The 12,062-nt window shown below is 38.9% G+C and overlaps 1 protein-coding gene across 1 annotated transcript in view; it reads right to left on the bottom strand.

Annotated features, from left to right (window-relative positions):
- Positions 1 to 5,067: 5,067 nt before the first annotated feature.
- Positions 5,068 to 12,062, bottom strand: part of SAMD7 (sterile alpha motif domain containing 7) — a 29,462-nt gene continuing 22,467 nt past the window's right edge. Inside the window, exon 7 of the mRNA XM_036755677.1 lies at positions 5,068 to 5,133. Coding sequence (XP_036611572.1) covers positions 5,068 to 5,133 — 66 coding nt within the window. The remainder of the gene's footprint in view (positions 5,134 to 12,062) is intronic.

Below are 12,062 nucleotides of genomic sequence, written 5' to 3'. Positions count from 1 at the left end.
ATGGTGGCAAATCTCTTCTAGACAAAATACTTGATTAGTGTTAAGAAAAAGTATGTGAGCATAACTGGGGCTCTGTATTAGAGATGATCTCTAGAAGCTTGGCCCTGACCTCTGTCGGGGAAGACAAAGTCTTCAGTCAAGGTCAAAGCTGATGTAGAATTATCAAAAGCCAGTTCATCTTTTTTTGAGATTCCGAGTATATACAGTGTGGGAACTCATCCAAGTGAATAGACAGGGAGGCCCTCAGTGGCTTATAATGCCCTACTTAAGTGGCCAGGAGCTCCTCCCCATTCTGTATGACTCTGTTCATTTATTCTCTAGGAGAGGCAGCCAGGAGCTCATATGGCATGCACGTTCTCCCAGTTGCCTTCGTGGGGGTTCCATATTACGTCTGGTGCTTCTCCAGGTCTGAGACACAGAGCATATCAAAGAAGGGATGTGTTCCACAGCGTCAGCCTGGGGCTATGTACGGTATCTGATCCTGTGAGAATCAGAGCCTGATAGTTAACCAGGACACACCATCCCCCAAACATGTCAGATGAAGTTGCACTGTAGTAATACTCTATATTTATGTGTGGGATCATGGTACCAGCAGCAAAAGCAGCAAGAGTACTGGATGAGGGGCAAGAAGACCAAGGTTCAAATCCCTACCTTGCCCTTCACTACCTTTGAGCATATCTTTCTATGCTTTAGTTTTATCACATGTAAAATGATGGGGTTGAATTGGCCAGTCTTTTGGATGGCTTCTCACTCTAAACCAGAATCTCATAGGCCAATTTAAGGTTTAGTAAATGCCTCCTTCATTACAACATGGAGGAAGGCAGTAATATTATTATCCCCATTGACCATGCCTTGACACCTCTCTCTTCATAGCCACATGACATGATGATTACGTCATTTTAACCTGGTCTTTTATTTCAAAAATATTGACCTAGTTTCTTTCTTTCCTGATAGAATTACTTTGGTCAGCTCCAGTTTCTTATATTATAATAACCACTCTATGAAAATGGACTCTATTTGTCATAAGCACGTGTAGTCTAGTTTCTCCCAATCAATCAATCAGACAACCAATCAATCAGAAAGTATTTATTACCTGCCTAGTGTATGGCAGACCGTGGGAATGCAAAGACAAAAAAGAAGCAGTTCCTGCCCTCGAGGAGCTTACATTCTAAAATAGTTTTCTTTTTACTCTTCCCATCTCTAAGCCTTCATCTCTCCCCCAGTTCCTTCATGCCTTTACATGAATCCTCTCTTACAGTCAAGCCTTTGAATATTCCGTCTTGGCTCTCTACAGTCATCCTGTGACATCTACTATAGCAGGCACCCCTTCCTGGTCCCATGTCTTTTCAGAACAATCATTAGCATTTTGAATTCCTAACATGCACTATGTTCACTCTGGTCCCAGAGTGATCCTCTCAATTCAAATATTATTTTGGAGGAGAGAATTTTTCATCACAATTTTCTTTTCTATTTTTTCAAGTTAATTTCCCCTGACAAACAAGAGAGATGTGGCAATTGGTGGGGAGGAGAATGGGGTAGATCCAGGAGTAAAGAAGAAAAGAAAAGAGAGAGAAATGACAAAGGACAGGTAATATGTTTTTTCTCTTTTCCGTACTCCTAGTGCCATCTCATTATCCCCAAATGGTACAGTATTTTCCCAAAGTTGCTAAGCAATTCAAATTAACTCAACAAACATTTAATAAGTACCTACTATGTGCAAAGTACTATGCTAAGAACTACATGCTCCTAACACATTGGGAGTGGCTTAGTGGATAAGGGACTGGATCAATAGTCAGAAAGGTCAGGGTTCAAAGCCTGTCTCAAACACTTACTATGAGCCTAGGCAACAGAAGGGAAGAGAAGAGAAAGAGGCTAAGGAAAGGAATAAGCATTTATATAGCACTGCATTTATATAGCATCTACTATGTGTTAAGCAAGTCACTTAAATACTCTGTGCCTAAGTTTTCCCCTCTGTAAAATGAGGAGGTTGAACTAAATGACCTCCACAGTCCCTTCCAGTCCTACATTTGCCCTATGAATACAAGCCTTGTCTGCATAAAGACAGAAAAGGAAAGGAATAGAAACAAACACATATACTATTCCTCATTACTCAGTGGGAGAAGTTGTTTCTTTTGTTCTTGAGATTTATAAAGAGACATTGAAGAAAATGCAACCTTAAAGACCTTCCCACAAATGAAAGAGTCTCATGTCTTGCATTTATGCATGTGATATACAAAAATGTGCATGACCTTCAAAAGCAAAGATATAAAGCTATATATGTCACTTTATACTATGTATACTTTGAATACTCTGGTGAATACAAAAATAAAATACACATAATATTTCATATTCTAAGAATCTACATCTTGGTTATTTAATAACTCAAGGCTACATTAACTGAGAGGAAGAAACATCTGGTATTTTATAGTGATTTTATTTTGAAGTTCTTCAGCTCTTTGGAAAACTGATTATTTGTAAGTCTGTTTGAACACCTGGATTGTTTCTAGCTTCTGACACTATCTCCTTTCCTGTTTTAGGAATTGCCATATCCTGGGAGCAAGAAATGTCCAACATAGCACCACTGGTGCAATTCAGAGGTGATGTTGTACCTGTTGGTGGATTTGATGATTTTCTTGTAGAAGAAGAAAAGTGAAGAGAGAGAGGAAGACTTGTCACATAAACCATGCTTCCCAGACGTTGAGATACCTTTAAAGATAGAAGTTATTATAATAGTTAATTCTCTAAATATTTTCAATGACAAAAACAATTTTCAAACTCTAAGAAAAGATAATATGGTATCTGGTTTTGCTCCCACAGAAGCTATCCATATAGCTGAGTTAAAGTTTACCTACCAAGACAATGGCCAGCTGGGATCGGGGAAGCTAGAGAAGCTAAACCAGTTGAAATCTGTCTAAGCTTATCATGTCAGTTCAAGGGTTAGGTCCTGGTCAAGTGTCCAGGTCTACTAATCTGCATAATTTACATATGTTAAAGAGGGAAGGTAGGGTAGTAAAGAATGTAGACTAATCCTAACTCAGATAAGGAAGATAGAACTAATTAACTTCACTTTTGCTTCTGTATCCTTATTATCCTACCTATATGAACTGTATAACTTAAGAAAACTATGTAAAAAAGTAAAGAATGTAAACTAACCATAACTCAAACAGGAGTGGAGGAGCTAGTTACCCTCACTCCTTCTGTTGTATTGGGATGAGTGTTCCTAGTGAGCACTGCACCTGCTCTCTCGAAGAGTGTAATAAACACCTTCCTCTGCCCACTCTGGTCCTGAGTTCTTTGGGTGAGAATGGTCAAATCACATGGATCTTCCTAAGCAGAAGAGCTGCAGAATCACATCTTGGGTTAACTTCCTGACCCTGCCTTGGGGAGTCGTGTGATCCCAACTGCGGTGTTAAGGGGGCTACCGCTTGGGATTTCCCTGGGGAACCCTGTGGTCTGCACAGCCTTCTTAAGGGGCCATCACTTGGGTCTTCTGGCCCTGTCTCGGGCCGCCATTCTAAGGGGCCATCACTTGGGTCTTCCTTAGGGTCTAACCCCTAGGAAGCCCTGTGATCCCCACAGATAAAGTGGGGCTACCACTTGGTTCTCCTCTGGGAGTCCTGTGGTCTGCACAGCCTTCCCTAGGAGTTATCACTCAGGTCTTTCTCAGGGTCCAACCCTAGGAAGCCCTGTGATTCCCACAACCGTTCTAAGGGGCCATCACTTGGGTCTTCCTCAGGGACTGACCCTGCCTAAGGAGATCCTGTGATCCCCATAGACTAAGGGACCATCACTTGGTTCTTCCTCAGGGCTTTGGCCCCACCCAGGAAGTCCGGTGATCCCCAAAACCACGTTTCTCACAAAACCAATTTGCTGTGGGACTTTTGGATCCACAGTTAGAGGGACCATTCCTTAGATTTCATTTGCTTCTCCCTCTCATTGAGAGGCACTGTAGATGCAGAGAGACACTGCTGTTTTCAATGAAAAGAGCTCTGGCTGAAAGGCTAGAGGGACCAAGGTTCACATCCCTACTGAGACATTTACTATGTGACCCTGGACCAGTCATTTAGCTTCTCAAGGTCTGTTTTTTAATCTGTAAAATGAAGATAATAGTAATACTGCCAATACCCACCTTGCAGAGGTAGCAAGGGAATGGGTTTTGCAGAACTTAAAGTGACATAAAAATGTGAGCTGTTCTTTATTTCACTGGACATATTTTCAATATCTGTGACTATTAAGACTGGGTAATGGAAATTCCCCAAAGTGCCAATTATCAGAGGCCTAGGGGAGAGACAGAAGACAGAAAGTGCCCTGTGATCACTATCACCACCTTGTCTGCCATCTTCCCTCAGATGCTGATGGAGATATCCCAGGACCCTGAACCCAAAAGCCTTTAGAATGGCAGTGATCTCAGCCCAGTGTCTACAGCCATCATAGAAAGCAACCCATGTAAAGATACAGCCCAGGAATGACTCCCATGGGAGCTATAGCCACATCTTTGGATGATTCAGAAAAGAAAGTTCTAGTCACCTAAGTCCTTGTCATTGCAAAATGGTTCAACATCAGAAATTGATAAGATTTTTAAGTGGAAATGACAATTTAAAAGAGGTATTATCTGCTTTGCCACTGCACCCTAAGGACCCTGGATCCTTTCTGTCTGACTTGCAGCTGAAAGTTTCTATCTATGTTGTCTTCCCCATTAAAATGGGACTTCCTTGAAAGCAAGGATTTTTTTACTTGATTTTGAATTTTTTACTTGATTTGAATTCCCAGCACTTAGCACAGTGCTTTGCACACAGTAAGTGCATAATACATGCTTCATTCCTTCATTCATTATCTAACACTCTTTTTCAATTTTGCTGAGGCTCAACTTCATCTTCTAGTATTAGCAATCTAGCACACTGAATTCTGTATTCAGTATGGAAATAGTACTTCTTTTCTTTGGGTATTATACCTGGGTGTTGTTTAAAATATACGCTTAGGGTGATGGGGAGGAATGTCAGAGCAGTGATGTATAGGAAATGCAGCCAAAACTCACTCTGAAAGACCTACTTATCACAGAATCAACCCTTACTCAAACACTGACCCCTTGCCACATAGAGACAGTACCAAGTGCTGCCACAAGATGCCAGACACCTGGGGAAAGAACATATAGACAGACATCCTCTCTGCAAGCTGTTCCCCCATCAGTTACTACGTTCTGGTAGAATTCAATTTACTACTTGAAAGCAGGGATTGTTTAATTTTTTTTGTCTTTGTGTCCTCAGTTTCTAGGACAGTGCCTATGACTAATAAGTACCTTTCAATAGATTGATTGATTAGCACACCAGGACAGAGATAAAAAGACATGTCCATACTGGGGAAACTTCTCCTTGGAGAAACTCACATAATGCACAAGCACCATTCCCATGCCCAGTGTCCTTACCTGGATCTTACTCTCACTCTGAGGCTAGTCTAAACCACCTAAAGATTCCAAATTTGGCCAGTCTAATTAAATCCACTAGCTCTTTTAACAGCTCTTTCTCTTTCTTTAATATTCTTGGTCACCCTGTTCTCACATCCACTGCAAAGGTGGAACAATGGCCCTTAGCTGCTAGTAAGTAAATCCATTGTTTTAGTAGTAAACCAGGTAGCTGCTCCAGGTCACCAAAGTCGCTGACCATGGTACCAACTGTGGGAGGCTGAGCCCCTCCTAGTTGATTTTGTGTTTGTCCATCACATTTGATGGGAGTACTAAAAATGAATGAATATATAGGAAAAGAAAACTAGAAAGGGGTGGGGTGAGGGCAGGGATGGAAGAAACAAAAAAGCAAATGGAGAAAGAGTGAAGAAAGACCTGGGCCAAGACAAGAAACAAATAGGAAGCCAAATTAATAGATTAAATGAAAGCCAAGGAAACCTATACTCATTACGAGGTAAGGGGACCCAATAAAACATTTCAACTATGAGTCTTCTATATTTAGTAATATCTTAAACACAAATGCTGAAATCATGACTGGAAAATACAGGTGAAAAATAATTTTGATTTGGCTAAAGAGAGGTTGGAGAATCTACTGAGAATTCAAGTTGACTAATAGTTTTCTTTTTTCATGTTCAGAGTATTATCCTAGGGAAAGAAAAAGCAGAATTAAATGAAAAAAATCCATCTAGCTATTTTTTTCATCACAGATGTGAAATCTTTATTTTCATCCCCCCATAACAGTTCAAATATTAAAAAGCTGCAAAGCATCAAGGAAACCCAAGTAATATGATTTTTTTAAATGAGAGAATTAATAAAGTCAAAGAGATTGTGGGAAAGAGTTTGATTTATAATTGAAATATTTTCCAATAATCCCCTTTAATTCTACAATTTCTTACTTAAGGTAGGGTTATAGCTTATAATCATAGATTTCTAGCACTGGAAGGAAACTTAAAAGTCTTTTTGTCTAATTACTACTCAAAACATGTGTCACCTCTAAGACATTACCAACAAATAGCCATCTAACGCTTACTCAAAGATTTCCAGTGACTGGGAACTCATTTTGAATTTTTGGACAGCTCTAGTTAGAATCATAAATGTCAAAGCTAAAAGGGATCTTGGAGGTCAATAAGTCCAAACTTCTTACTTTACAAATGAAGATGTCGAGGCATAGATATATTTCTGACTTGCCTGAGGGTCACAAGGTAACTATTCTGTCTCCAAATTTAGTGTTCTAACACCTTGTTCAAAAGTTTCTCTTTATATTGAACTGAAATCTGCCTCCCTACAAATTCCAACTGTGTCCTCTGGGACCAAGAAGACCTTCCCTTCTAATATTTGAAGACAGGCCCCTTGGCTTCCTCCCAGCACTCTGCCAAAGTTTTCTCTTCAGGCTAAGACTATGGTTGTCTCATTATTGTATAGTAACACAAGATTCAGAACTAGACAAGGGATTAGTTTTTACCAGAGATCAATAATTTTACAATGGAGGAAACTCTGACCCAGAGAAGTTAAGTGACCTGTCCAAAGTCACATAAGAAATTAAAAATGGAGAAGAAATTTGGAGCTATGCCTTTAATTCCACATTCAGGGCTCTTTCTGCTATATTTTCCATGTTTTCAAATTCCTTCACCCCCTCCCCCTTGTTTACTCTCTCCTGGAATGCTCCAGTTGTTTAATGCCTCTTTTGAAACACACCCAGAACTGAGCACAATGCTATAAGGGTAATCATACTACTACTACTATATGTAAAGCAGAGGGGACAGAAACTTGAGTTGAGTCCCATCTTTAACACATCCTTCACAAGTGACTCTGGGAAAGTCATTTAATCCTTCAGTGCTTCAGGCAACTCTCTAAAACAACAAAAGTTGCAAAACAGTAGCTGATCTGCATTGGCAGAAGGTATTTCTATTCCCATAGCTGCCTCATTTATCTCTGCCTCAAGACTCTCCCCACTCTAATCCATTTTCTACTCAATTACCAAAGTGGTCTGATGATGTCCTGCCCCCCTCCTCCTACTCAACAAACTTTAGTGGCTTCCCATGGCTTCCAGGTACAAATATAAAGTCCTCTGGCATTTAAAACTCTTCATAACACCATCCCTTCTGACCTTTCCAGGCTTCTTAAACTTTGTTCCCATCCACACACTCAACAATCCAGCTTCATAGCCTTCTTATTCCTCTCACGCAACATTCCAGCTCTGAACTTTGCAGATTTCCACTGGCTGTTCCCAAAGCCTAGAATTCTCTCCCTCCTCACCTCCTTCAAGACTCAGCTCACCAGAATCACCTTTTGTAGGAATATCACCAGCCTTTCCTAGTCCCTTTGCTATTGGTTCCTTCCTCTCTGAGATTCCCCTCTGTCCCTCTACTTTGTGCATATATTATGCACTTGGGTTATTTAAGCGTTGTCTCTCCTGTTAGTAGGTAATCTCCTTGAAGGCAAGGACTAGTTTTACTTTTCTTTATATCCCTAGTGCTTAGCACAATGCCTGGAATATAGCAAGCATTTAATAAATGTGTCATGACTAATTATTTTCTCCTTGAGAATTCTCTATACTAAAGAAATCAAAGTTCTGAACAAAAACCAAAAACTCCATTAATATAATGCTTTAGAAAACAGAAAATTTGGGTTAACCTGGTTTTGTAACATTATGTTTATGTTGTTCTAAGGAATACAAGTAGAGTATGCTCAGATGAGAGCAATGAATATGTTTAAAAAGTTGTGGTCAGTGAGGAAACCTTGAAAGAATGAAGATTATTTAGCTCAGAGGAAAGAAGACTGCTGAATGACATTAATGAATAGCAGAAGGGATATTATAGGGAGCAGTTCTCCATCTCTCCTGAAGGCAAAATCTACTGCATGAAGTGGATTTAATTGTAGAGCTATATTTACAACTGAGATAAAACCATTCCTTACTTGTAGGAAGCTTTAGAGTTTTAAGTTGTGTTTCTGAGAGAAATAATGCAATCTCACAGTTATTGGGTTGGTTTTTTTTCAAAGGGGTGAAGAAGCAGAATTTAGAAGAAATCTATGATTTCACTGAAATAGGGCTCTCCCAGTGAAGAAGCTCCTTCTTTCTATATAAATTAGTATCTATTCTGCAACTAGTAATCTTCTAAAACTGCCTCAGGTTAAGTGACTTTACTAGGTCCCACATGTGTTAGAAGCAGGCTTTGAATCCAGGTCTCCCAGAGTTGACTCTCAGGTGATATATTTACCTTTTTAGATTTCTCTTGTTTCTTGTGTTTGCATTTCAAAGTCTCTACTCATTCCTAGGCTTTTCTTGAGGCACTCTCCAATGTCAGCTTTTCTATTAAGGATCTATTTTTTTCCCTTGTCAGATTATACTCAGTTATTCTTGATTGTAAAAAAATCTTTTGTCTTCTGGAATATTATACTCCAAGATTATCTCTCCTGTTCAGTAGCTGCTGCCAAGTCTCATGCGATCCTGACTGTGGTACTTGGTGCATGAAATCCTTCTTTCTGATTACTTGAAATATTTTTTTTCTTTGACTTGGAAGCTCTAGATTTTGGCCATGACATTTCTAAGTATTCTAGTTCAGGTTTTTTTCAAATGGTGATTGGTGGACTCTTTCTATTTTACTTTGCCTTCTGATTGTAATAGATTTGAATAGTTTTCTTTTATGATTCCTTAAATATGATATCCAAGCTGTATGTTTGATAGTGATTTTCAGGGAGTCAATGATTCTGAAATTCTCTCTTCTCAATCTGTTTTCCATGTCAGTTGTTCTTGATAGTAAGATACTTTACATTTCCTTTTATTTTTTTCAATCTTTGACCATGTTCTAAGATTTTTGCTTCATTCTATTTTTTTCAGGAGGTCCACTTTTTGAGAATGGTTTTCCACGTTCTATTGTATTTATTCTCTTTTTTATTTTTTTCTTCTTAGATTCTCATTTCATTTTTAATTTAATTTTTATCTCTATTTCTTCCAACCACCCATTTAACTAAGTCTTTTTCTTTTTGGATATTCTGTTTGGAGCTATTACAGTGATATCCTCTTCTTGATTTACATCTTGGGCCATAATATTCATCTTAAACCACAGTATTGGCTCATTGTGTTTAGTATTTCCTTCTGTTTGTTCATAATTTCAGCCTCAATTCTTGGTTTGGCATTTTGTGTTCAAGCCAGTTCCCTCTTATCCTCTTGTATGAGTTGAATAGACCTTGATTGATCTTGTCTCTTCTCCTAATTTGGATGCTGACACTTCCATTGATCTGGATTGGGTAGTTGGTATTAGCCCCACCCACCTCTGCCTCAATCCCAGACTTCTGTCTCATTCTCTTGGTGGTCCTCTGTGGGTTCTGATCTCAGCTAGATGCAGTCTTCTTCTTGCAGTGTTTCTAATCCAGAGTCAGTTTTGTCCCCCTGCTGGGTTCTTGACAGGTTTCCAGAAGGATTTCTACTTATCATGATAACCTCAGGCCTCCTGCATAGGCTCCCTGGAACTGGCTGGCATCCTGGTGCTGAGTTGGTCCTATCTTCTCTGGTTTCCTGTGCCCAGTTAAGCACTGCCTCCCTGGGCAGTGATCTATGGGATCTGGTTCTGTTCTGAGAGGTTAAGATCAGTATCTGGCTTCAGATCATCAATTACTGGAGCTCATGATTAATTTTGACCTCTCTGTTCAGAACACTGGCTGCTGGCTTCATGTTGGCTGTCCTTCCTCCTCTACTGGCTTCTCTGTAGGGTGAGACCCCTGTACCCACCTCTAGTAGCTTCTGATTTTCTTCTTATATCATTCTGGGCTGGATAAAAAAGCTTTCTTCTATTTCTTTTGGTTTTTCTCTGTTAGATCTCTATCATTAGTCTTTCTGAGGTCATTTTTAGCTATCTAGATGGGCTTTTTGTAGAAAAACTGAGTTTCTCTATGACCCTCCAGGCTGTAATCTTAATTGGATGTCTCAGAGGGCTCAGGTAAGCATATGTCTCCTTGTTTTATGCCTTGTTTGACCTTGTTAGTCAATGAATCATTAAACAAAGTTATCTCAGTGGTCACATCTGTAAAAGACTCCCTTGTGATTTAAAAACATTATTCTGTATATTTTCTCCTTTTTTATTATAAAATCCACAAATATTAATTAACAAACACTTCCACATACAAAGAAGAAAAAAGATTGTGTGAAATCTAAGGTGTCAATAACTATATGAAGAAAAAAATACTCTAAACTTACAATTAGAGAAATGCAATCTAAAGCATCTATGAGGTTCCACCTCATGCCCATCTGATTGGCAAAGATGACAAAATGACAAAGATGATAAAATAACAAAAATGACAAATATTGGAGGGGTGTCAGGAAATCAGGCACAGTAGTGTAGTGTTGGTTGAGCTGTTGAATGACCTAGCCATTCTGGAGAGCAATTTGGAACTATGCTCAAAAAGTTACTAAACCATGAGTACACTTTGTCCCAGTCGTATCTCTACTAGACCTACCCCCAAAGAGATCAGAAAAACAGAAAAGGGCCAATGTGGGCAAAAATATTTATAGCAACTCTTTTCACAGTATTCAAAAATCAGGGGCACAGTGGACAGTGTGTCAGGATTGAAGTCAGGAAGTCTCATCTTCCATATTCAAATCTGGCCTCAGATACTACTAGCTGTGTGACCCTGGACAAGTCACTTAACTTTGTTTTCCTCAGTTTCCTCATCTGTAAAATGAGCTGGAGAAGGAAATAGCAAACCACTGCAGTATCTTTGCCAAGAAAACTCCAAATGTAATGTGAAAATACGTTTGATACGAAAGTGTAAGTATAGCCTATAGCAGATTGCACATTGTCTTGGGGAGAGGGGAGGAGAGAAAGGGGGAGAAAATTTAAAACTTAAAATCTGTGGAAGTGAATGTTGAAAATTAAAAATTAATTTATTATATTAAAAATAATAAAAATAAATAAAAAAGAGAAACTTCAAATGGTGTCACAGAGAACCAGATACAACTGAAATGGCTGAACAAAAAATTGGAAACTAAGGGGCTGCCCTTCATTTAGAGAATGGCCACTTAACAACTTATAACAAAGTAACGGAATATTACTGTCATGAGAAATGACAAAATGGACAGTTTTAGAGAAAACTAGCAAAAACTCTTTGAATGATGCAGAGAAAAATCAACAGAACTAAGAAACAATTTATACAACGAAAACAACATTATAGACAAAAAACAACTTTGAAAGATTTGAGAACTCAGATAAATGGAATGACAAACCATAAGCTCATAAGACTGAAGATGAAACATGCCACTCACCTCCAACTAGAGCAATGACTAATTTAAATGCAGAGACATATTTTTGGTGATGTGGGAATATCTTTTGCTGGACTGTGAATGTTTCTAATGAGGGTTTATTTATTTATTTTTGTCTTTTAAATGGGGATAGGCAGTGAGAGAGACAGATTATAAATAGTAGCAACACTTCTCTGCTTATTTGTATCTACTGAACTTCCTTCCAACCTCTTCTGTGTATTTTCTCAATCCTTTTTTTGCTGTTCTTTTCTTTTTTCTGGCATTGTTTCCCAGCCTACCCTACTTCCTCCCCACAGCTTTCCCTGCCAAAAATAAAAGCTTTCCTTTGTAACAAATAAGTATATCCAA

The sequence above is a fragment of the Trichosurus vulpecula genome, chromosome 4 (assembly GCF_011100635.1).
Source record: "Trichosurus vulpecula isolate mTriVul1 chromosome 4, mTriVul1.pri, whole genome shotgun sequence".
Classification (NCBI taxonomy): Eukaryota; Metazoa; Chordata; class Mammalia; order Diprotodontia; family Phalangeridae; genus Trichosurus; species Trichosurus vulpecula.
This window is presented reverse-complemented; position numbering and strand designations above follow the sequence as displayed.